This window comes from Enoplosus armatus, chromosome 7, assembly GCF_043641665.1.
Source record: "Enoplosus armatus isolate fEnoArm2 chromosome 7, fEnoArm2.hap1, whole genome shotgun sequence".
Taxonomy (NCBI): Eukaryota; Metazoa; Chordata; class Actinopteri; order Centrarchiformes; family Enoplosidae; genus Enoplosus; species Enoplosus armatus.
In genome coordinates, this window is record NC_092186.1 from 4408058 (window position 1) to 4434019 (window position 25962).

At 39.8% G+C, this 25962-nt stretch overlaps 1 protein-coding gene across 1 annotated transcript in view; it reads left to right on the forward strand.

Annotated features, from left to right (window-relative positions):
- The window catches only part of LOC139288060 (inactive N-acetylated-alpha-linked acidic dipeptidase-like protein 2), a 395466-nt gene that overhangs the window by 365295 nt on the left and 4209 nt on the right, over positions 1-25962 (forward strand). Inside the window, 2 exon segments of the mRNA XM_070909308.1 lie at positions 6710-6803; positions 19462-19660. Of these exon segments, the coding sequence (XP_070765409.1) occupies positions 6710-6803; positions 19462-19660 (293 nt within the window).

Here is a 25962-nt window from a genome sequence, read left to right on the forward strand (position 1 = left end):
TGTCAGTTGTGTGTCACTGAGACTACACTATAGCTTCTCTGTGTGAGAGAGAGACATAGAGAGAGAGAGAGAGAGGCGCTAAGGTAGCAAGCATGTCACAGGAGAGCCCTCTGCTGTTTGAAGTGCCAACCACTTAACATGTCCTCTCTTCTAGTTTTCCATGTTCGTTCAGTCAGTCAATTTCATTTTCACAATTCTCCATTTGTGTGGTGGTTGTCACAATTCAACATTTTGTGAATATCTCTGACTCTGAAGATTATATTTGTGTAGTTTTCACTAGATGTCTTTTTAGAACACACAGAACATTATCACAATATCAGATTGTTCCCCTTCTCTTTCATTCTGTCACATATTGAATATACAAACTTATTGTTGTCAGGAACGTATGAACCTTCAGTCTCCTCTTCCACCTCTGCATGTTCATCTATTCAGACATTAAAGTTGTGCAACAGTAAATTCAAAAATTGACAACCATTGTTTCATCATTTCATACAAAATTGTCCCAATCAAAATTGTTGGTTTGTTTTAGATTGAGATTTTTTTTGACTTGAGATCATGACTACATGGTATGAAATAATAAACAACATGCCGTACAATACAATCTTTAAAAAACGTACCTGGCAGCAATGATGTGCAACAAAAATACTTAAACTGATGACAATTTAATTGACATTTAATGTAGTTTTGCTTGTATTTGTATATTCAAACAAGATGTGATGCTTGTCTCCTAGACTGTTTTTAATGCTTTAAAGAAAATCTGATTCCTATCCAAACCTTTAGATCTTCCAGTGACCTTGGGGATTCTCTGAAATTAGAATTATCCTCTCTGTAATTTCTTCCCCAATTTTAAATCCTGTTTAACTTCAACATAGATCCCAGGCTGACATTCTTCATTCATTACAGGACTAATTCACCTGAACTTCACTGTTCCTCAGATGGGGTTAAAGTGCAAACAGGAAAGTACAAAAGGGACTTTTAGTTCCTGGAACTCCTTGGCAAGATAGACAATAGCTCAACAAAACCAAGAGTTTGCGAACATGAAGGACAAAGCAGAACATTTCACACCGTACTTATTATGTTAATTGGTATTCAAATTTAAACGGTTGGGGATGGCCGAGGTCTAAATTTGATTTGCAATCCAACTGAAGCTATGAGACGAGTCCCCCAAAGTAAATCACACCTAATTGTGGGTCAGTGGAGGAAATGACTGTTCAATTTATACATTTTGAATGATTTTTAATTTTGCTTTGTGAAATGTAACAGAATAAATGCAATAAAGTGCCAATTAAGTCATCCCTGATCCAGACCAAAGCAAACGGTTTTCACACACTGTTGATTTAACCTCGGTCTTAATTGACCATACGGGATCACAGCAATCACACTAAAATCCAACACAGTCAGACCTTGTTGACTATAAAGTAAGGTTTGCTTGAGATTTGGTCGGGTTTAGCTTAGAGACAGAATGTAATAAAGAGGAAATAGGAAAACAAATGCAGCATGAAGAAAAAAATAAACTACACAAGGATGGAGAGAAAGTCCAAAGTGGACAGGGAGGAACTGGATCCAGCAGCACATATTGAAACACCAAGATCATTTGGGCAAAGGTCAACTGACTGGGTGATTTTTTTCATAATGTCAACATATTAAAAATGTATGTAACAACATGCTCCAGTCCAAATGTTAAAGTGACATTTCAGATGTGTATCCTGTATATTACAGCTGATATTGACTCACAGACCAATACTCATAAATAAATGAGGATTTCAGTCTTACCCCAGTTATTTGGTGGATTTATGTTTTTTTATTGGCAAGTTGACCAAGAAAACAAATCTTCATTTAGTCTTCAATTTCACCCTGTATGTCTTTATTGTGATGATAATTACTTTTACCTTAACTCCCTCAACAGTTCAGTACAGTTAAGTACTCACCCACAGGGGTTGTTTTAAACAGTCTTTGCAGAGATAACAAAAATATTAGATACATCACATAAAGACTTTGTGACCCAAAATGCAATCTAGACATTAAAAGCTCGGTCACACCAGCATTTAAAGAAATGGAGAAAGCTACTGTTGTTAATTAGCTGTATTGCACAACCACTTTGTGGAGTATAAACTCCTCTGTTGGAATATAAACTGCTCAACAAAAGAGGAATGGTTGGTAGACAGCTATTGACAAGGGTCAATGGTACAAATATATCTTTTGAATAAACTATGTGAACTTAATGTCCAATTAGCGACCAAGCTAAAGGATTTGCTAGCAGGGTAGCTAGCTTAAGGAGGGGTTTTCTCCCTTCAGAAACTCTTCATTGAATGAAATTGAGAGCAAAATGAAAGTGGGGAATTAACGTCCCAGTACACACAACATAGAAGTTGACTGGTGCCAGCATGTTCCCAGCTTGCTAGCATGTTATCCATTAGCTCAACAGCTACATAGTTCACCAAAGTCACCAAACATCACCAACACCTTTTTTTGAGGACACATGGATGTACTTCGTTGCGCCACTTTCTGGTGTGACTGGGCCCGAACACCTTTTTTCAGATCAGAATCAGAATCAGAATCAGAAATACTTTATTGATCCCCGGGGGGAAATTGTACAGTACCGGTGCTCCCATTCAAGAGTAGAAAGTAGCATAATTTAGAACTAAAAGTTTGTACAAAATATAAAAATAAGAAATACAAAATACAAAATATACACATTTACAGTATTTAAGTGAAATGAGGTGAAATGAAAAATGAAATGAAAATACAAAATATACACATTTACAGTATTTAAGTGAAATGAGGTGAAATGAAAAATGAAATGAAAATACAAAATATACACATTTACAGTATTTAAGTGAAATGAGGTAAAAATATATACAATAACAATGTATATGTATGTATGTGTTGCACTAAAGTGTGTGACTATATATGTATTGCACTTAAACATTTTGAATAAATAGTGAGGTGGTGTATGAACAGGTGAGGTAGATACAGATACGGATTTTGATGTGATTGATCTGCAGATATGTATTATGGGTTAAGATAACTGGGTCACTTTTGATTGGCTCCAATCTTTGTCATGTCTGAGTGTGTCCTGAGCTCCTCATTTGAGTTCAGAATTGGCCAAAGTTCCACTACATGAATCTTTGCACCCTTTGAGAGTTTGCAATGGTATGTTAATCATTTGTACAGTTATACTCGTACCAGTTCCCATATTGTCTTGTACTCCTAGAAACTGCTTTTTCTACACAGTGCAAAATCACTTAGCATTGTTCATTTTAACAGTTGAAAGACCTCTGTAGTTACAACATTTGACCCTTGGCCAGATGAATATGTAAAATTCTTCTTCCTCGATGCCAGGCGAGTTCACAGAGATGGTGACAACAGTTGAAGGGTGTTTCATCCCTGAAATGTAACTTAGACAGATGGTACTGATTTCATTATAATCTGAAATGTCAGGTCAGGAGAGGAGATGAGCAAATGGAAGGTCATGACAGAAGAGAAGAAAAGAGGAAACATGAGAAGAGATGCTCATGCTAGTTTGTTCTACCTTCCACTCCACTCCAACTGTCATCTTTCTTTAGTTTGGATTGTCTTTTACTTTCTGTTATGTCACAGCCTCTTTTCTGCCTTTCTTCCCCCATCATTATCTCTCGCCATCTCTCTCCTCGCGCTCTCACTGCCTCTTTCTCCTCTGCCTTGGAAAGAGACGATCCAGAAATAAGGCCATAAATAAGAAATCAACGGCCTTTTCTGTCCCACCACATTACAGGCTTTTGATGTATGCTTTCTGCAGTAGTATTACTCACCAGCCTCAAACCAATGCTCTAATCTTTCCCCCTGCCAGATTGATTTCGGTGGCAGTGACAACAGCGCAGAGAGGTGCTGAACATATCTGTACAATGTAGGCCATTTTCCAAATACTTGCAAAGACGTGTTATATAGGGACAGCTGCTTAAGGAGATTAAATAAGATGCCACATATCACATAGGCAAGGGGGTGTGAAAGAATAATGTACCTGATTTCCAGTCTTTAAATCTCTTAAACCCGACCAGTCCATTCTTAAAAAACTGCGTAGTTTAAATTCACATAACTGTGTTTTAAATTCTGATCAAGGTCCCAAATTTTTGTCTTTTTAACCATCTGAAAAAAAGATTTTAGAGACTACTAGTGGAAAACTCAGTATTAACCAAATGTATTAGGTTTAGGTGGTCTTCTGGCTTGTTGGAAAAATCACTTTCAATATGTTTGTCCTCTTCATTTATCACATAATATACACGAGGGCGGCTGTCATCTCCACCGTGGCTTCAACTTTTGTTACAGTAATTACACCAAGATATTACAAATTCCTCTGAAAATGATATATTTATGTTTACAAGCTACATGTAGCATCTGTGACTGTGAGAGGCCTGAGCGAGTGCTGTGGCTGTTTCCTCACCTGAGCCTGTAGTGAGGTTGCTGGCAGTCTGCCGCTCTCAGTCCAGTCCTGGTCAGGCTGACCTCGAACACGTTCAACCTGTGAGGGCCTGGAGAGTGTGTGTGTGTGTGTGTGTGTGTGTGTGTGTGTGTGTGTGTGTGTGTGTGTGCGTGTGTGTGTGTGCCACTGAGTGGATGAACTGGGTGCTGAGGTTATCATCCAAAAGTCTGCTCAACTGGAGATAGACTTGAGGCTCGCCAGCCAGGAATGAAGGAGGTCAGCTGGAACACACACACACACACACACACACACACACACACACACACACACACACACACACTCACACACACACACACACAGATAGCATTGCATTCTGACCTTTACTTTCTCCTCCGTTCTTCAGCTATGGAGCAAAAGGCCCTATTGTGTTTATGCCCAAGGGGAATTCAACATTCCTTACATAATGCAGGAAGGCATTAAATAAAATATATACCATACCCCCCCTTGTTCTTTCTCCTTGTTTCCTGTCTACCTTTCCACTATCATCTGTCAACTAAAGGCAAAAATGTCAAAAATAAATAAATAACAATAATAACTTGATAAACATGAAACTACATATGATTACAAGGTAGATCAGAATGACAGTGCAAGGTTGGTAATGGTTTCTTTTTCTACAGAGAATAGAAACGCAAAAGAAGACGCTCTGTATCTTTCAGGATCCCGAATCTTTGTAATGTGTAAATGAATGTAGCTCAGCTTAAATCATGCATGTGATGTCCTTGGCTGATAAAGGTGATTCCAATTATAGCGTGGCACTGAGAAATACAATTTCCTTGCAACGCGGCGAGGGGTGTATTTCCTTTGAGAATGATACAGCCTGGGTGTGGAATAAGAGGATCGATACATCAGTGATTCCAGCTGTGGTTTTATACAGAGTAGTTGGTTAGAACAGTGATGTTATACTCCAATAAAAATCCAAGTAGGAGCCATGCCAGGTCCTCTACCTGCTGAGAGTGTTTACATTAAGATGACAGACACTTCACGGTGAGAGCAGAGCCAGACAGACACTCTCCGTGATTTGGACGGTGCCTCTCTGTATGGGGGCGCCAGCGAAAGCAGAGATCTCTTTAAATGTTTGCTCACACTGCAGCAAAGGTGTCCCAATTATTTATTTTTTTCCCCCTCACATGACAGCTGTTGTCTAATCAGTATGAAAAGCAAAACGTAGCATGGCGTCTCAGATTTTCAATTTACAATCTGGACCACAAAGGTGTGCGCTGCATAATCAGATCTGAGGTCTGCGGCGGCGTGGAGGACAAGACGCAACATGAATTGACTGATTGAATTGCTGCATCTTCCTCAGTGCCAATCAAAACCCAAAGGCACAAAACTGAAAGGTGTTGAATACAAGCAGAAGTGTAGGCGTATAAATGGACATGGCGTCTTTTGTTGTTGTTACTGTGGTACACATGTACACTTTTATTTTGAAAATAAAAATAAAATTCATATTGCTGCTGAATATGGGTTTCATCCTTGAATGAGAATAGCCATTGAAGAAGACGAAAAAAACAGTAGCCATTCAAATTGTGCCTGGGTTGTACAGCTTCGATATCAACACAACAATGCACCCGATCTCAGAGGAAGAAAAAGAGCCAACCTGTGGAGGTGTGCTGAATAATCATGAATATGAATAAGAACAAGATTAATATAAACCGTAAATACATCTTTGTATTCTCATACTGTCACTGTTATATAGTGCTTAAAGTGTGAATAAAAGCAGGAAAAATTGTGAAAGACAGAAGTTTTAAAAAGAAAATGGTTTGCAAAAATCTATACATTAGAGACATTCAGAAAAAGGTCAAATAAGAGCCAACTCAAGCAGCAATAAAAGCAATAAAGACAGACAAAGGCAAAGCAGATATAAAAGCATGAGAAAAATTACCATCTAAATGAAGCTGCTAAAAGTAAAATTTTGGTTCATATTTTGACCCATACAGAAACATTTATTACTTGGTCTCAGTTCCCAAATGATTTAATAGAGCTGCAGTGGTCTCCAGTTCTCCTGGGTGACCAACAGAGGCAGCAACAACACACACAAATGTGTGATGGTACCCAATACCCACACTCCTATACAACGTGAAACACTTGGCAACATGGTGGACTGTACATGAATACAATCATGTGGGCATATGTTGGTGACTGTGTCTGTTCTGTGCTTTCGCTGGAATGACAGGATACATGAATGAAGCAGTGGAGAAAACAAAATAAAAACTAACTTCCTTCAAATCTGTCTTGGCTGTGTTTCTACAGATGACAGCAGAAGCCATTCTCCGCCTGGTCAATGATCCTGTGCTGCCATTCTACCCTCTGGACATTGCCCTGGATGTTCAAAACAAGCTCAAAGGTAACATAGATGATGATATAATGGTAGTGATGGTGGTGATGATGACGTGCAGTGTAATAAACTGTATTTAATCAGGTGGTTTCGTCAAATGTGTCCTGGAGTAAGCCACAACAGTGAGCAACAATGCATAATACCAGGACCTTCATCATCTAAATGGAATGCAGTCGTTTTCAGTGTTATCATTTACACCTTTGCTTTTCATGCTGTGAAAGACAAAATGTCTGTATGTCACTGGTGAATCTAGGGACGACCATGAACAACGCATAACAAGACATACTATGTGTTCAGACCTACAGTGACATTTGTACTGTGATGCAGTTGCACACAAAGTTGGTAGAAAGATGTCAACATACATTTTTTTGTGTGATTTTGTAGGTTTCTGACAGCGAACAACAGCAATGTGCAGAGCACAGTGTGTGTGTGAGTGTGTGTGTGTGTGTGTGTGTGTGTGTGTGTGTGTGTGTGTTCAGTGCCTGCTGCTTTGGCCTTTTATGCAGCGGTATAACTCATCTCCACTGTCCAGCCAGCCAGCTTGAGCATCAATCTCTAATACCCTCTCCAACAAACATGAACACTCACACACATACAGAAAACAAAATGACATGCTCTGCACACACATACTCACAAAACGTGTGCGCACATACCTTTCTGACATGTTTTTAGAATGTTTTTACATGTACACACAAACACACACACACACACACACACACACACGCATGCACGTGCAAAGCATTTTCCCTAGACCTTCTCTCCCACAGGAATGATTTAGTGTTGGTTCATGTGTTAAGCTGAACATATCGATCTCTCCTCTCATGATTCCACACCACACTGGCCTTGATTCCTGTGTTCAACATCCTCCTTCTTTCTCCTGTAACTCCGCACCTCTCTCTTTGTTAAATCTCTTTTTTTTTTGCCATTCTCTCAGCACTTTGTTCCCTCTCTCTCCTTGTTTCCCTTCTTCACTCCTCAATGCATTCTGGTCTATTTGAAATCGAATTAAATAGAAATTGAAATCTGTTACTCTTGTTATGACAGGACGCAGGTATGTCATGGAAAGGTCTTTAGGGCGTTTGCATAATTGCAATGTGAAACCAAAACTAACCGGATCAAATGCATACAAGGTAACAAGAAGCCTTGGTTCTGACTTTCAGGTGTGAAAAGGCCTTAAGACGGTTAGCAGCCTACACTGAAGGCCTTTCCTTTACTCCGATGACTCTCTGTGTTCTGTCTGCAGTCTCTAACTGGACTGATAAACCACAATGACGCACAGCAGATCTGCTGATTAGATTTTGTGTAACCAGCACCAGACTGTTAAACTGCGACAGGAACCTCAAACTCGTCGTTCTACACAGATTTTACATCAACAGGCGTGATGGAGAGCGATGCATTAAGGGAAAATTGTGGATCACTTAAAACTTCTCTGTCCACCAATAACTCCCTCAGGACCGCCCGTTTCTGCCAGTCTTCACCCAGCGTCTCCATCCAAAACACCAGGTAACCGGGGTAACGGCTGTGCACGCCAAAGTCTCACCTGGAGCTCTGCATTTTTAATTATAACATGACAAATATCTAATTCATTAAATAAAGAAAGTATATGGTCAGCAGACCGTAATAATGGAAATTTCTGTGCTACGACTCAAATGTAGACAAAGCCTTAACTGCACATTCTAACATATAAATATTAATATCATCTGCCCTTGAAAGCATATTTGGGGCAATATTTAATGACTTTGGCGTGCTGTAAGCTATGTTAATATTTCAGGTACAGTACATGTTCAATTTTAGGAATTAGGAATTTTAGTCAATTTAGTGTATGATTTACATAAAGTAATTTACATATGCATTGCCAGAAGTGTGCAACATGCATAGTAAGAACGCAGCACTTTTGTCAAGGTCTGAATTGAATGCAAATTTACATTGCGTTCAGCTGTCAGCATGCTGCACGACCTCTCAGGTCTTCTGAACCAAAAATCAGCTTATTCAGTCACAGTCTCAGAGCGTGTAAAAGGACTTCGTGAATATTGAGATGACCTTTGAAAGGATGCACAACAACAGAGGCGTTGACACATTTAGCCCGCATGCCGTCCTCACTCGCAAACTCAGAATGAACAGAAGTGCTAACTTACTTCTGTGCCTCATAACTTGTGGGTTTACACTGAGAAAATGCCCACTGATAATAGATAAAATAAATCTATATACCAACGTCTATCATCATTTACACACTCAGATCAGAGATTGAAAGAGATGGAGACAGAGAGACACACTCCATCTCATGTACCTTCACTCCAACTTCAAGTCCCATTCATTGTACCACTACAGGCAATTGCTCAGTGGCTCAGGTTCACTGGCTCTGTCTAAGCATGTAAGCACCGTCCCATTAAGGCCTAGATTGAGTGGTTATGCTTCCCTGTCTGAGACTAATGGACAGATTATGACCTGAGAGGGAGAGATGACTGATTATTATACCTGCCTGTAGCCTCTGCCTGTTTCTTCATCACTTTATCCCTCATTGTAACCCTATTTCTGCCCCCCACTTTCTCCCTTCTATCAATTCAATTCCAGGGCACTTTATTGGCATGAGAGATACACCTTCTTGGCAAATCGGTGGTGAGATGAAGAAGTGCTACAAGTGAGCATCAGTTCGTCAAGGCTAAAAGGCCTCATCATCCAGCCAAGACAGAGACAGAGCAGAATTACATCATGAATTAGCAATATGATATAATGCAAATTTACATAATGTTTCTGTTGGATCTGTGCTCTGATTATCTAGATTTCTATCATTCTTGGACATCACTCTCCCCAATTCTTACCTTGTTGGGAACTTCCCAAAACCATCATTAGCAAGTGACGTATCCCTCATTTCAGTTGACACGGAACCTGCAGTAGAGGTTGATCGGAGCAGTTAGCTTAAAGGTTTTCAGAACATTTCTTTGAGTTCAGGAGTTTCTTCTAAGTCAACTTACAACAATCTTTAAAACTGCGTCAATCTCATCTGCGCTTGTCACAATTTTTCTGGCCATGAATGTAGCTAGTGACAAGCTATTAAGGAGGATGATGTTGACAGTTTTAATCCTGGCTGCTAAACTTGGTCGACTGTCTCTCCAGCTGGTGGTGGAAACAGCTGTCAAGGAGCAGAAAACGCACACATTTTGAAAGTTATCGCTCAGTTGAATGGGAGTAATCAGAGGTTATCAGGCTCATAGACATGGGTTATCGAGGGGCCTACTACACCTGATAGCAGGTTCAGAAGGCTTAGGATTCTGCAACAAAACTACTTGGTTAAGGTTAGGAAAAGACCGCATGACACGGGAAGTCACATGATTTACATAACTCACATGATTTACGTAACTCACACGACTTACGTAACTCACATGACTTATATAACTCACGTGACTTATGTAACTCACATACGTAACGTTATTTAACTTGAACCTGAGAGTTTTTCGCTCTTTATACTACGTCACCCGAACATGCTGCATTGCCTCACTGAAATAAATGGGTGACAACAGCCTCCTAAACTTGCTAGTAGGTTTAGTAGGCGCCTACTAGCCCATATATTTAGGACACCATGTGTGATGGCAATGCATATTCAACAGCCTGATAACAGTCCAATTAGCTGGAACACCAGACCTGTTTGAATCTCTGGACAAATCAGAAATGTGGGCGGCAATTCAAAGGTCTGGAACCAGGCTAGAGACAACCTGTCCATTGGTCCATTCCAAGAAAATGAAAAAGTTAGGGAAATCTATGCAGTAATGATCAAATTGCTTTAGCCACTTCACATTCGGTTGTATTAAGTCCACAGAGCTGGAAAATAAGACAAATAAGATTAAACACATCTCCTGAATTGCGCAGTTTTACCAAAAGCCATGAATGAGTAGTGCTGCATCTTATTTTTGGGCTTGTGTTAAGAAATTAGGTCGCTAGAGAACAGGTTTTATTTTAAATGCAGGTGCTTTAAAATACACAATTGGACATCATGTCCCTACACTACATCTCCAAGTGTCATTTTCCTTATGCTTACATTTAGTTTTACTATTTTCATCAGCTGTGCGTAATCAAAAAGAGGCTGCTTGTGACAGATTTTGGGCTCTTTATTGTGGTTATTAAATTGATATTAAATTTAATTCCAGGTGGCATTATAAACGTCTCAAAGTTATAAATCTGACTTTGTGAAACGTGCAGATACTCTTTAATGCTTTGTACCAAGCAGCTCCTTTTCAACCAGAAAACAGGTGGCAGAGAGCTTTTATCTCCGCTGGTTAAAAATACAAAGAGGCACCAGATGGACAGAAAGAAGAGGAGGAGGAATAGGACAGTGAAATAAATACTTTTTGATGTGTGTGTGTGTGTGTGTGTGTGTGTGTGGTAACAGATAGTGAGGCATGATAAATAATTCCTGGTGTGTGTTAGGATGGCGTGTGGGTTGGTTAATGGCAATGGTTGCAGGGTAAAAGCTGGCACGTAGATAGTAAAATTTGAACACCTTATAATTTTAACCAAGAAGAAAAGGCAAAAGAGTGTGAGAAAAGAGGGATGAGCCACTCATTCTGGAATTTTTCTGCACTAAAAATTAACATTTCAAAGTTTGATTTTAATAATACCTTCAGTGCTCCTCAACATAGAAACACAAGGGTAAAGGTCACTGGTTAATTTAACAATAGAATGGGTTTAAAGCTGCACTAAACAATATGTTTAAATGAGCAATGGATCAAATTACTACAGAAAATGATCACCCGGCTCTGCAGGTCCCCTCAGCTCTACGGCACATTTTAGCATCTTTCAGCTCATTCTTTTGGTTTTGCAACTTGCTAGGGTGAGGGTTATGAGGTGATGATACATCAATGTTGTGTTCACAGCTTGTTCAGTTACTGCAGGTTTAACAAAAAATCTTAACTCCATGTCCACTTGCTAGCTTTTTCAGCATCTCACATCTTCATCTGTGAATTGAAGTTGACATCACGTGATCTAAGTATGAAGTTCATGTCTTTCTTATTTTTTCACATTGACTCTCAAACTATGGGTTAAGGTTCTGATATCAGGTTTGATCATTTCAACTTCTGTCAGTTCGGTATGGCATACTATGATACCCATAAGCCCCATTGCTACGGAGAAGAGGGACAAATTCCAACTCGTCTTTGTAGTAATCAAGAAGAAAACATGGCACCATCGATTCCAAATTCATCCAAAATTGACTCCAAAAGTATTATACGGCTGAATGTTGTATCAGGTTTCTACAAAATGTAATCTTTATCTTTAGCTCGCCATTAGTGGCACAGGCAACAGAATTATCAGCTCAGTCATTTCTCTTACCAAAATGCTCATTGGGAGTCATAGTTGACTCATTTACTTACGATTGTATGTACACAAACTCATACCTTTTAACTTTTCTAATCCAGTTGCATATGTTTTACTTTGCTCCGTCTCCATAAGTGCTCCATAAGTCAGTTACAAGATTGAATTTCGAGTATATTCAGCAACGAAGGCGGCGTGTTTTGTTTCCAGCTGCAATGACAAAGCGTTGTGAATTTGCAATAGCTTTGATTTGCGCCTCTGACTGGCTTCTTCTCCGGTGACTGAGGCTCACAGGTATTATAGTACTTAGTCCTTGACAGTGGCATCTTGTCAAAGCCTCATGGAAGGTGTAGTTATTGAATGCTAAGATTGTTAAAATGATGGTGCTCACATTTTGCACTACAAGATGTGCATTTAGCTGAGAAAAAGGACAAAAATCACCACACTTTGAGCCTTACGGAAAGTCTGATTAAACAACCCTGTTTGAGAAAACCCACTGTGTTACAGAAGTTAATGGAACAGAGGATAGCAAGGAGAGGGAGCAGGACTTTGACTCCCGACCATGTGTGCTCCATGAGGCTGTCATTGCATGAGTCAAGAAACCAGGATGAAGTCAAGAAAAAGTAAAAATACTGAAAGTGTTTATGTGTCCCTCCTATATTTATAGAAGTGTGTGTGTGTTAGTAGAGTGTTAATGGATGTGATCAGGAGTGTGCAGGTACAGCATACTGTGTGTGGTGAGGGTACGAGTGTATGTGTGTCTTCATGTGTAGGCTACACATGAGTGGGTGGTGACGCATGTATATTTTGGGCCTATTCAAAGATTAGTGTGAGTATATTTTGGGGGATGTGAAACGACTGTGTGTGGGGGTGTATGAGTAGAAATGCTTGTGTGTGTGTGTCTCTGGGTGTTTTAGCAGCCCCCTGCGGCAGAGGACCAGTGATATTTAATGGATTCTTCACAGCTGGCGTGGAGCACTGCAGTATTCATGACTGGCAGTCATGGAGGGGACTCAGATCAAACAACCAGAGCTAATTGAAACCCCCAAAAACCTTTTGTTCAACTTTTTTAATCTCTATTCTCCTTTATTTTCTCTTTTCATATAAAATTGCCTTTGGTCTAGTCTGATCTGACATAAATCTCCATTAATTTACTGTAGTGATAGTGCTCAGTAGTAGGACTGCCCTTGGTCCTCAACTGCAGTACCAAAGACAGGTAGAACAGGCTATTGTCAGTGGTAGGAATCACTAGAATACACTGAGGAAATCAAAGTAAATGTGTGTGCCCATATGAATGAATTATTTCTTAGATCTGGATGCCACTTAAAACACATTTCATTATTACATTAGGAATATCTCAGTGGAAAAGCCAAAGAACCAAATTCTGCTGTATAATTAGATTGAAGTCCAGAGGTTATTCTTCAGGTATATAGCGCTTTTCAAACTTAACAGCTCCCAAAGCGCTTTACAAATAGGTAAAATTAGGAAGAGATAGGCAAGACAGTGACCACTTTCATGAAGCTCAGTGTTGTGACTTCAAAATGTAAAAAAAACTACAGATGGGTGAAAAATGAAAGAAGAACATCGTGGGGGGGTTGCTGGGCCACCACAAGCACCCAGAACTGCTTCAATGCTTCTTGTCTCTACTTGAGGGATCAACAGCATTCTTCCAAAAGATACTTCCTCATTTGGCGTTTGATGGCGGTGGTGGAGAGCGTTGTCTAAAGGCCCAGTCACAACAGAATCCATTCGTGCATCCTCACAAATGATGTGGTTGTAGAAGCTTTGTGTGACACTACTCACAGGGCCCAGAGTCTTCGTTCCATGGCAAATTCAGAATGAGACTTCAGCAGTGTGAGTTAGTTTGGCATCAATTAGCTGATGTACGTATCTTTCTTATGTAAGCTACAGTCTTTTTAGTATGAAATTCCCTTTTTGCTGCACTTGACGGCTGAACCTCCTCCTTTTAGCTTCAGTGAAAATTTAGAATACATTTTTGCAAGGAACGAAGACTATGGATTTTGTCCCTCATCTTTTGCAGTGTTTTTGCGCAGAGGGGATCACTTCACAACCAGTGCGGAGAGTAGGAATAATTATAGACGACCAGTAGCTCTTTCAAGGTACATATGACATGTGAGGATTGTATTAAGGTAGACTTAAAAAAGGCAGAAGCTGTCCTTTGTGAAGTGTTGACTAGTAGGCCTAATGGCAAGCAAGGAGCTGTTAAGAGTCCCTGTCAAAGAAGTCAGACAACATTGTTGCTTTGCATAGAATATGCATTCATGCATATAACATGCATATGGATTTGCATTTCAGTATACATATGCTTAACTAAATTTAGAACATGCTTAGCCCCAATATGCATTTAGAACACTGCAACTCGGGAAGCTGTGCCTTGTTGGTACTGAGCAGTGCATTTTGTAAACATAAATATGTGCAATAACTAATTTATCACACAGCATGTGTACAACATTTCAGAATGAGAGCTGAATGGTGGTTTGCTTACATCTAGTAATTTGCAATGACCTGGAATAGACTGAAGTGAAGAGCTGAATGAAAGAGACCTTTGTCTTTATGCTCATGAACCTAAAAGCCAATATTGTGTATATTTTCATTTACATTTTGACTGCTGTGCCTTTCAAGCTTGCCAATTAGTGACTTTGTGCATCTAAAACAGTTTTCTTTGGCCACACTCATCCATGCTAATGTCTGTTTGTAATGGATTCCCTGGATTCCCTTTTGTGTGTGCATTAGCACAATAAAGGTCCAGGTGTATGATAAGTAGAAGAGTTTCTTTCAGAATTTTCCAAAAACATTGTCTGACCTTGACTTCAGTGAACACGTTTTGAGAAGTACTTGCATGAACATAAAGCAGTAAAACTCTCTGCTTGTCCCTGCTTGTTATTAGTGAAGTAGTGTTAAATAAAAAGATGGCTACATTATGACTGTCCAATCAGTGATCACCAAGGACACCAATATGAACAAAAGAAAGACCTGAATCCACCATTTTCTTTCATTAAAACATCTCTCTCCTCAAATAACCCACGCAATCTTTTGAGCATTTACTACTCTGTGTGCCATCAGTTCTGTGATGGAAATCTGGGAGCTGGTTTAACTTGTGATTGAAGTAGTTTCAGGAGACCTGGATGTCTCACGCAGAAGCATTTATTGAAGCTCGGCCGAGGAGAATAGAGATGAGCAGTGCAAGTGAACACTGTGTAATGCCGCCCATCTCTGAAGGTTACTTCCTGGCGAGGAGTATTAAACTATGCTTACCTAATGTAACTTCAGGTGCCATATTACAAAGAAGGAAAATTCCTTCACAAACACAAAACAAAAAAGGTGATGAAAGTGCAGTTAACACTGTTGGGGGGAGAGGTCCTCTAAAAACAGAATCTCTGTCCTGGTCCTTCAGTGTCCCATGATGGGCTGGTGGTCTGTCTAAGGGTATCTCCTTCCATGCCCTCTGACTCAGCCCATGCTGAGATGCATGTGACATCCTATATTCTTAGTTAACCCACTTTACCCCGTCAGCATAAAATCATAACGGTACACATCAAACTTCAGACCAACATAAAAGATATGTTGACAGGTCTTTAAAAAAGACATACGTCAATCTAATAGAAAATCCTCATTCAAACACCATTCAAGAATGCATTACTTAAGCAGCTGATCAATAGCCCAGTGCACGTGTGATGAACATAAAGGAACACAAATGTGATGTTGTTTTATGCATCTGATGAATATAACATACTGGAGGTCGGACCCCAGGAAGACTCCAGCTATTGGCATCAGCTAATGGGGATCCTTTTAAATAAATAATTAAAGGAAAATATTTTTGATATAATAACTGTGGCCATTAAGATCAGGTGTTGATAGTTGGTTCCATATTTGTAAGAACCAAGGATTCATTAAGAAACTGACAGGGAGATTTGGACCTACTGTGCTGTCTACACTGCCAGTTATGGCAGACAGGAACCACTGATGTAGGGACACAAGCAAAAACACAATCATTGCCTGACAATAATTTCATGCCCTGGAAGTACTTTTAATACATCAAAGCACCTGCTGTATGGTATAAAACTGCAAAGCTTTTGATTTCCCCAGTCATAGACATGACAATGCCCCAAAAAATCAGCTACTGTAAAAGATCCTGGGGCCAGAAACACATGTACAAAAGCCATGCATTCAACATTTCCCACGTATATACTGTCATTAGAGACATGCAGCCACCTCATGCACGGTTCTAGGCAAACACGTGATTATCTAGAGGAAGTTTTGTGAGATATGGTAAAAATGGAAATGGAAATGAGAGACCAAATCTAATATGCAGCGTTGATCTTTTAAGTCACTTTCATCATGTGTTAATACGTTTTTTCAATCTATATACCAAGAAATGAATGTATGCTCACTTTTACAGTTTTCTTTATTTTTATTCTGCTTTTTGAATTTCCTTTTTTTCATCATTTCCCTGTGTCCGTCCCCTCATGTGATCCTTTATTGTGGAATACTTTGTGATGTACATTTCGATGTGAGAGCTACAACCTGAATCATCACTGATTACCTTCCCAACATTTGCCAATGATGATTGAGATGCAGCATCAAATCTGTGCCAATGATAACTTACAGGTACTCTGAAGTGCTAGCAGGTGAATTACTCTTCTTCTTCCTCTGGGTGACTGGTGGATCAGAGGTATTCACATGCAAAAAGGCCATCGAGGGTGTGTCTGTGGAGCGGAAGTGAGGCCCGTCACATCTAAGTCACAATGACTTAGATTTATAAAACAGCACCAACTCGCACACACAGCTTTATGAATCTGACAAAAAGAATACGAATGCATATTTCTTTTTGTGCGTCCATAGACTTTTAGTCATGAATCTATTTTATGCATCTGGCCCCCGGGCACAGAGGAGGGGTGCAGTTTTTTTCTGCTGCAATTGTAATTTGAAAAGGAGTGCAACACACATACATAAACATGATGAACTAAAGCTCAAGTAAAAATAAATGCACAACAACAAACCTTCAACTTATGCATGGTAAGAAAAGACATATTACAATAATATTACATTTTCTATTATTTTACCTTTTAATCAAAAAGATCAGAAAGACGTGATTGTAACTATTTACTGTGGCAGCCGATCTGCTCAAAAAATATAAAATTTCAACATATTTCGACTTTTTCCTTTTCAAATAATACGACAAGAATTAGAGCCTTTAAGAACCTATATCAATATAGCACAATGAATGAAGGAATCAGTTAAACCTACATGACACGTAAGGCCAACTATCTGTAGATGTTGATATACTAAAAAGTAACATTCTTCCATTGAATAAAAGCATTACACTAAAGCTCTTTTGTTTCTGCTCTCTCTTCTCTCTGCAAGCGTTATCGCAGGAGACCAAATCCCAACTGCATTCCCAAACAGAAATACACTCACACACGTCCCTGTGTGTCAAAAGATGTGATGGATTACAACAATCAAACAATATTTCATGAGTCCCAGCTGGCTGCGAGGAGCCAGAGCCATTTAAATTTGTTGGAGAGAACAGTTCTCTTTGTCTATTTTTGTCCCCGACTGTCTTCCTCTCTCCTCTCCGATGAGTCACGCTCTGTTCCCAACCTGCTGTGACAGACTGTGATGTAAAGAATCACAAACACACACCAAGGACTGTTGATTAAGACCACTGTGTCACATGTTATTAGTCTCCTTTGGATTCAAATAGAATAGAAACTATATAAATAATCCTAAACACGTTGGCACTTCCTACTGCTGTGACCTCGGACAACTTCTTCACATTCATTCAACACAAACAAACTATATGAGGAAAATATACAGAACCTAATCTGAGAAAAAGAAAGGGCAGTTTTGGTGCACGTAAAGCACTTTCAGCCATTCTTTAAACGGTCGCAGGGCTGGAAAAGAAACTGCAAAGAAAAATGTTTGGAAAATATAACGTGGTTAAGATAGCGTGTTGCTGTCAGTATCAGTAGTAGCAGGGACAACATCGCAGTTCATTCATTTTAATGGGCCTTATATTTTCATGGTCATTTAGCCGAGCCTGTGTGACAGGATGCAAACTCACGTGCCACACCACCACCTTTATACGTCTCCTTGTGTGCAGACACTGAAATGTTTAGCTGCTCGGATCTCGTGTTTGTTTTGGACACATCACACACCGGCTACACAAATAAATCTACATATTTCTTTTTTTTTACATCTACATCTTCTTCTACAGACAGAAGCAATGCGAGTCCTTTATATTTAAACATAAAGGATCCAGTGACACAGCAGTTCAAGGCTTTGTGAACAACATGTCCCAATGCCATGCTCCTCTTCAGATATAGTACATACAGAAGGATCACAAGAGTATTGTGTTATTGTGTTATTGTGCTGTAAAAGCATCCACTCCTGGCTCACTGAATGTAAACCGATGCTTGTGAACACTTGTAACATCAACCTTTGTCCTCACACAGACAGTAACACAACAAATTCCAGCCTTTCCAACACAGGCCCATTGGATCCAGCCAGATATCATGTGATAGTGCCAAGAAAACTGGCCAATTAACTGTAAATGCAAGGTAATTGATTTGCGGTGCCATATGTACTGTAAAACAAGCCAGCTTTGTGTTGACAGGCTAATGAGGATGGCATTGTGTAAGTAGCTGGGCGTGTGTGTGTGTGTGTGTAGAGGCGGGTGGAGTAAATTGATCAGTAGTTAGAGGTAAGATAGGAGAGGACCTGTTTAATTTGGTGTATTGAGTGCGTGCTTGGGTATGGGAGTTGAAAGAGAGCTTTAAATTATATCCTGAATTAATGAGTTAATCTGGATCACCTTTAGTTTGCTGTTTGGGAGTCAAAATGGAGTTTAGAATTCAACCTGCTGTTCATAAAACTACAGTTTTGCATGGTATGTTTGGGGGACATACCCGAACTTCATGTAGAAACAGCGTTTGCATGAGCAGACCAGTGAAAAAAAATACATTGATTCATGATCTCAGGTGAAAGAAGGTCATCAGCATTTAAAGAACCCTGTCGTCCTACAAACATGAACTTATCTAGATGAAGGGGAAAAGTCTGAAAGACCACATTCATATTTTCATTGCATTGTTTTGTTACCCTGACGTCCTGTTATGCGTTTGTATGAGGTGGGCCTTGATACACCCGGTCCCCAAAATGGCCTTCATTTTCATCTTCAACCTGAAATCACCACCTCTTCCTCGCAATTTGGTTGTGTTTTCCAAATGTAGTTCTTTCACCCAATTATATTCAAGTCAACTAGTATTACATACCTTAAAGCGAGGGTCTACTTTTTTCATGCACTGTTTCTGTTACTTACTCCCTGTGCTGTGTATGTGTCTAGACAAGAGCGTGATATCTCAGCCCCTGCTGTCTTCAGCCTCCTCTCTGAGGGACCACGCAGCTTTCTTCCAGTCTGAAACTATGCGGCCGGCAAATGACCCCAAGGAGCGCGATCCCTCCCACGTGCGCATGCTGAACGATGTGCTGCGTGACCTGGAGAAGAGTTTCATCATCCCACAGACGCCGCCTGGAGTGTACAGGTAGGAGACAAGTTAGTGTCTCAAGAGTTGCAACAGTGCTGTAGTGTGGTAGGAGGTAAAGGGTATGCTATGTTATATAAACTCAAGACCTCGGAATCGTGAATATAGTTCAATTTAGTCTTTGACATTTCAAAATCCCTTCTAGCAATGTGTTTCATGGTGTTCTGTTTTTCTGGTGAAAAGATATACATAGGTCATGCAGACTGTGTTTTTATGGGTCAACAGTTCCTTTCTGTATCTGTTTTTCCAGTGATGGTATTGGTCTTATTTTCCATTCCAGTTAGAGTTAAAAGGTCTTAAATCTGAGCTCACTAAACCTGCAGGCAACCTGAACAACATCCATCTCAGAATGTTATTTCAACCTTTGGCACGCCAATAAGTGGGCTCCTCCTCTGTCCTGTTATTTGTGCAGTCTCACACTCAGCTGTTGAGCCTTTGTATCTGTTGGCAGACTCCAGTTCCAGCAGTACATGACATTTATTAAAAGGTACTCTGCGGATTTGTCTTCAGACAAAGACCGTAATGTTCAGTTTGTCAAATTTCCTCCGTCACAACATTTGCAAAGGTTTTTGAATATTTTCAAACCTACATTGTTTACACCCATTTTTACTTGCTGACACTCTTTCTTCTTCCCTGCCTTTGTTCGCACATTGCTACGTTTCTTGGTGTATTACTGCCACCAACTGTTGATCAGTGGAACGACATGAATCCATTGACAGGAATGTGTGTTGTTTGGCCTGCATGCTCATGTGTGCATGTGTGTCCCTGTGCATCAGATGCATACAAAATAGGGTTGCTTCTAAAAAATAATGCATTAGTGGTGAAAGACTCCACAGGAGACTCGCTGTTTTTGCCTTATAACAACTTATCATCAGCATTGATACGTGGATGAAAAATGTAGACACTGTAGTAGGGTTGTAATGTCATCTGTGATGACAGTGTAGAAATTCAGAAAATGATTGTGGAGTGAAGGGTGTTTACCAGCATATCACGCATAGACTAGACCAATAACTTGCACCTGCAGTCTTTCAAAACAGTCAAAGACCACTTTGATACCGTGGAGGGATTGGCCAGTTAGCCTCTTAGTTCAGACTCATTGGACCTCATGCGAGAACCACTGCTACATATTTAGAACTTTCTCTAAAACACTTGTCCAACAGAAGAATCACAATGTCATAATGTGAACGAATTCGGAGTCAGTCGTCCTCTGTTGCACCCAACAGCGTGACACAAAAGAATATTCTCTCGACTATCTCTGTGACTGTCACGTCATGACTTCGCTTCAGCAAGATGTTTTGTTTTTTTTCCAAACGTGACTTAATGTCAAACCTCTCCCTTTTCATTTCTGTCACGGTACAGCTCTGCAATGACGCGGTTTTAACAGCTAATGATCAAGTCTCTGGAACGGGTGACAGTCATCAGGCCGGAACGTGCACACGGAGCACTCGTACGAGCAAACCCCACGGATAGAAAGGAGGAGAGGTTTTGCATAACAATATGAAGATGTTCTTGCACGAGGCCCACTGAGGGCTGCCGTAGACTGCATACATTGGTGTGATACGCAAGCTCATGTAATGTAACAGTTTCTATAGGGTCTGATATCTATGTTCTGCCACCATGTTGAGTGTGAATTTTACCAATCTGCCCACAGTATTCATGACAAAATACAAAATATACAAAATATATACAAAACGTCTGACTCACCATCTTATAGACAGATGAATCTTAAACAGATTATTTGTTGAAAAGGTTCTTTAGAGAAGTAGTCTGCTCAGGGTCTTGGTTACACTCTTAACGGAATAATGTGTTTTAATGGAGGTCAAGCAGTACCCTGTTTAGAAGTGAATGCTGGAATATGATGATGAAAAATGAAAATGAAAAGTGAGTGGTTCGTATTCATGCAAGCGGCGATTTGAACTTGAAGGGAGATGGCTTTATGGTGGTGAGTGGTTTCAACAGAATGAACAAAGAAATACTTCTTATCTATTAATTTCTATAATGCATCAAGAATGATTTCACTGTATTGTTTGGACATTTATTGATGGGAGAGTGCTCACATGGTGTATTGAAAGTGCCTATACATACTGTATCCCCTGGAGTTCTTATATATATTTATATATGTTTATTATATTTTTGACTTATTTCAAAAGGTTATTTTTATTCTGATCTGCTGCCATTAAAATAGCTAATTAAATGGGCCTTTATCAATTGTTGGCTATTTTGTATGCAAAACCCTTTATTGTGAGGATATTATGATGAGAAACAAGGCAGTATTGAGCACAGTGATTGTAGTGGTGGCCCACTGATGCTGGATAAATGAAGTGGAAACCTGGCTTATTCAGAGCAAGCTGGCAGAGAAAGAACAAGGTGGTAGGTTACACCTGTTTGAACACAATGGCCTGCGGCCCGCATAGCCATGACTCATCCAAACCGTCCCTGCTCCGCCTGTGAAACATTTGGAACGCACCAGTAGTCATTTTGGGACAGTAGTTCCTGAGGCCAAAGCCAGGAATTCATATCTGCTGATGACATTACAGTAAAGGACTGTATGAAAGTTATCAGGGTGGTGAGGGGAGCTGAATCTCATATTTCATTTTATAAAATAGCTCCACCCTCCATTTAGAAAGCGTATAACTTGAGGTCTTGGCTCATAATCATCAGATTTGGACTTTTGTCTTCTACCAAAGTATAATATGGGTGGTTAAAGCATCAGGCCTTTTCATGAGTTGGAGAAAGTCTTGGGTTTGATATTCCCAGTTTCATCCTCAATAACTTTTTATCAGTCTTCAGCATATTAGTTGTGAACTGCGATTTGAATGATGTTGCTTGTGATGTTATTTTTTACATCATATTTTTGTGAAATAAACAGATACATAGTTTTGTATTACAGCTCCATTTTGGACTCACCCCCTGACTGCAATACCCTTGCCTCAATATAAATAATTACATTTTTTATTAGGGAAAAATATGAGCCAAAAATAGAAGTATTGGAAAAAAAAAAAACACGGGAAAAAACGTAAACAAAACAAAGCGTACTAGCTCTCTCTTACACATCCGAGGTGGTTAACATCACTGCCCAAGTACCTGTGACTTGGTGGGAAGATAACAATGACAATATTAATAATTCTAAAAATGTACAAATTTAGGCTCAGCAAAAAGGGGGGAAAATAAACATAACCCCCCCCCCCCCCCCCTAATAATTTCCGCACAGTCCCTAAATCACATGCAGCCCTATACTGTGGCAGCCATGATATAAATCCCCTGTCAGCCTTCTGTCTTGCATTGACTGCATCCCCGTCTTTTCAACTTGTTCTACATATGGAACAGAGCAGCAATAATGTAACGTGAAACTTGGGCTTCACAGTGAGCACATATTTATTCCCTATTAAAAAAGGGGGTAGAAGTAAAATACAGCAGTGTTTGAATTGTTTCCAAGCAGTAGCTTTTCTTTTTTCTTTTTTTTAGGGCAGTAATTCACAGGCTCTGCACGGTGCATGTACAGAGCTCCATGTTAGTTGGTGAAGTCATTTTAGTCAAACTGTCCAGCTAAAGAATAAACACAATAAATCACATCAAATCGCATTTAGTTGGCGAACAGCTGACCTTGACTGATATTGTGGACTTTTTTCCTCATAATAGCAACACCTCTGCTCTGTTTAGATTTTTGCATCCTCACAGTGTGCAGACTTTGTCTTCCCCCACAGCTCTTTAGCTGTCTACTCTTCAACTAGATTCCAACGGAATAAATGGCCTCTGCTGTTCAGTGTTATTCACAGTTTATGGCAGTAATAGACATGTTAATTGTCCTAGGCTTTCATTAGCATCCAAGCTAAAATTAGCTGCTCCATCATGCTCGGAAAGCATTAAGGCTTAATAGCACTCATTTATAAAGGAAGTTACCATTCCCTCACAGGGCTGAGACAATTAGACTAAGAGCACTGAACATCCTTTAAAATGTTTACCTTGACGGTATATATATATATATATATATATATATATATATAATTTTAAGCAAGAAAAACACATAATTATGCCTTTTTTGTGTGTCCAGCACTGCTGTACTGCAAATCCATAATGATGCCTATGATTTGTATTTTTGTTGTTATGTGCGAGATACTTGAGTGTTCTTAAGTAACCCTCATTAACCTGAATTTCCCCTCTGGGGATCAATAAAGGCTCATCTTATTAAATTGCACACTGAACCTTAAAACCCTTTCCAGAGAATCCCATTCACTGCTGTAAGATATTGTGAAGGGTATTTGGTAAGCCAGTGCAGACCAGTTTGTGGTCTAGTTGTAAATATTTCAATTCAAAGATGCAGTCGCTGCTGACACTGTAATAAGATTCAGGATAAGTACTCTCGGTCATCTACGGGGTCAGTGGGCGGTCCTGCTGTGTGCCCTGAGGGGTTTGAACTATGGTTCAGTTTTAAATGCCGTTTTTATCCAGAGTTATACAACTGTAAAGCTGAGCAACTGCACTCTTGTTCAACCTTGGAATAGATAATATATTTAGAATATGTGTTACAATTATAACAGGGTTTTCAGAACCCAAACTTTAAATCTAGTGTTTTCCACAGACTCAAGCTCGTGAATGACTACCATAGCGTTAACCTACTATCAATAAAGGCAAAACTATTATTCAAATACTCAAATTTGTAGAACTTCAGACAATCATCTCACATGTCACAAACCTTGTTTCTTCAGCTAATATCACCTGTTAATGGCTGATTTCACTAAGTGACCAACTACAAACTAGACCAACTAGAAACACACACAGCTCAGCCATGCCAGTGACACACACTGACATACATGAGTCAATAACCTACTATAACATTTTAGCAATGCTAAAACACAAGTAAATGTACCCATACATGACGTAATAACTGATTAATTTGGTTGAAAAGTAATAAATAATGATAGTAAGAAACAGTGAATTAGAAATAGAGAACTAATGTGTAAATACAAGTATTTAAGTTGGATCTGACAGCTGCATATTTTTGTACCTTCGATGTAATGCCCCTACATACATACAGTGGCAGCCATTCATTATATGTGATGTCGAATTGTAATGTAAATGAGCAGCAAAACTGAAGCAACCAGAGAGAGATGGAATCTGGCCAAAAGATCCATGTGGACCTTTTGCTAATGTCAACAAAGATTCCCATGTACTCGTTGATGGTAGTTTGCTGTTCACTGCCACCAGTGGTGAAGGTGGCCCCTCAGCAGGGGCAAGACGTCACTCAGCCCAGGGACTCTACAGTTGTTACACACAGGTCACTGAAGTCAGACCAACTTGACCTTCCAGCACAGCACAGTCTGTCCATTTTGCCTTCAGGCTTCCTTTGGAAAGCCGTAAACATGGCTCACCCCCCTCATGCGAAGCGATCCTTGTATTGCCTTGATGTCTAAAGCCAAGGACACTCTGGCAAGGTGTCGAACAGTCTAATTATCATTATTATTCAACATGTTAAACAAATGTGATATCCTTGTAATGTTGTAAATACACTTTACATTTGACAAATCAAACCCCTGCTTGTTGGGCATTAATGACAATATCTTTGGTGCCAAATCATTTACATGCCAAAGAAACTTTGTTACTTAGCTTGCTCAGTACCTTCCATGATATACGAGCATTGAAAAAAAAAAGGTCTTGAATTGCCTCCAACTGCATCAACAATGGTAGTGGGGAAGCATCAATCAAGTCTAGCCGTCTTGCTCTTTTCATTCACTCCTGCTACATTTTTATCACAGGTTAAGTGTTTGGCTCTTTATCTGAAAGTTGGACCTTTCACCTTCAAATATCGATCCTATTTATTTGCTTCCAGATATAATGTGCCGAAGTAAAAGGCCAAATTTACAAAATGTCCAACGCATTAAATACAGAGAAGTTAGGGATTTTTGTTCCTAACCTAATACCTAAAGCCCATTCCTAATCTTTAAATTTTCTGTTGCAAATAAGCCGAACTGTTCTCACTTTGAAGCTAAACCTTAAATTGGTTCTCACAAAGAGTCACCGCAACACACAGACACACCATGCAGCTGCCAGTGTTGGATGGATGCTGCTGCTGTTGCTTGAATGGCACCTGGGACCAGTAGACATAGTTTAAACCCAATTTGTTGTGTTGCGGAGCAGGAGACGGCCTCCATTAAGAGTGGATGTCAGGCTGCCGAGGGCCACACCGATCGATGGCAGATGTCTTTATGTCCACTCTGAGGTGCTTCAAAAAGAGTTCTTTCATAGCTGGATATTCACAGGCAGACGGAGGATGACAGTCTGTTGTTTGGGGGGCATGTACAGAC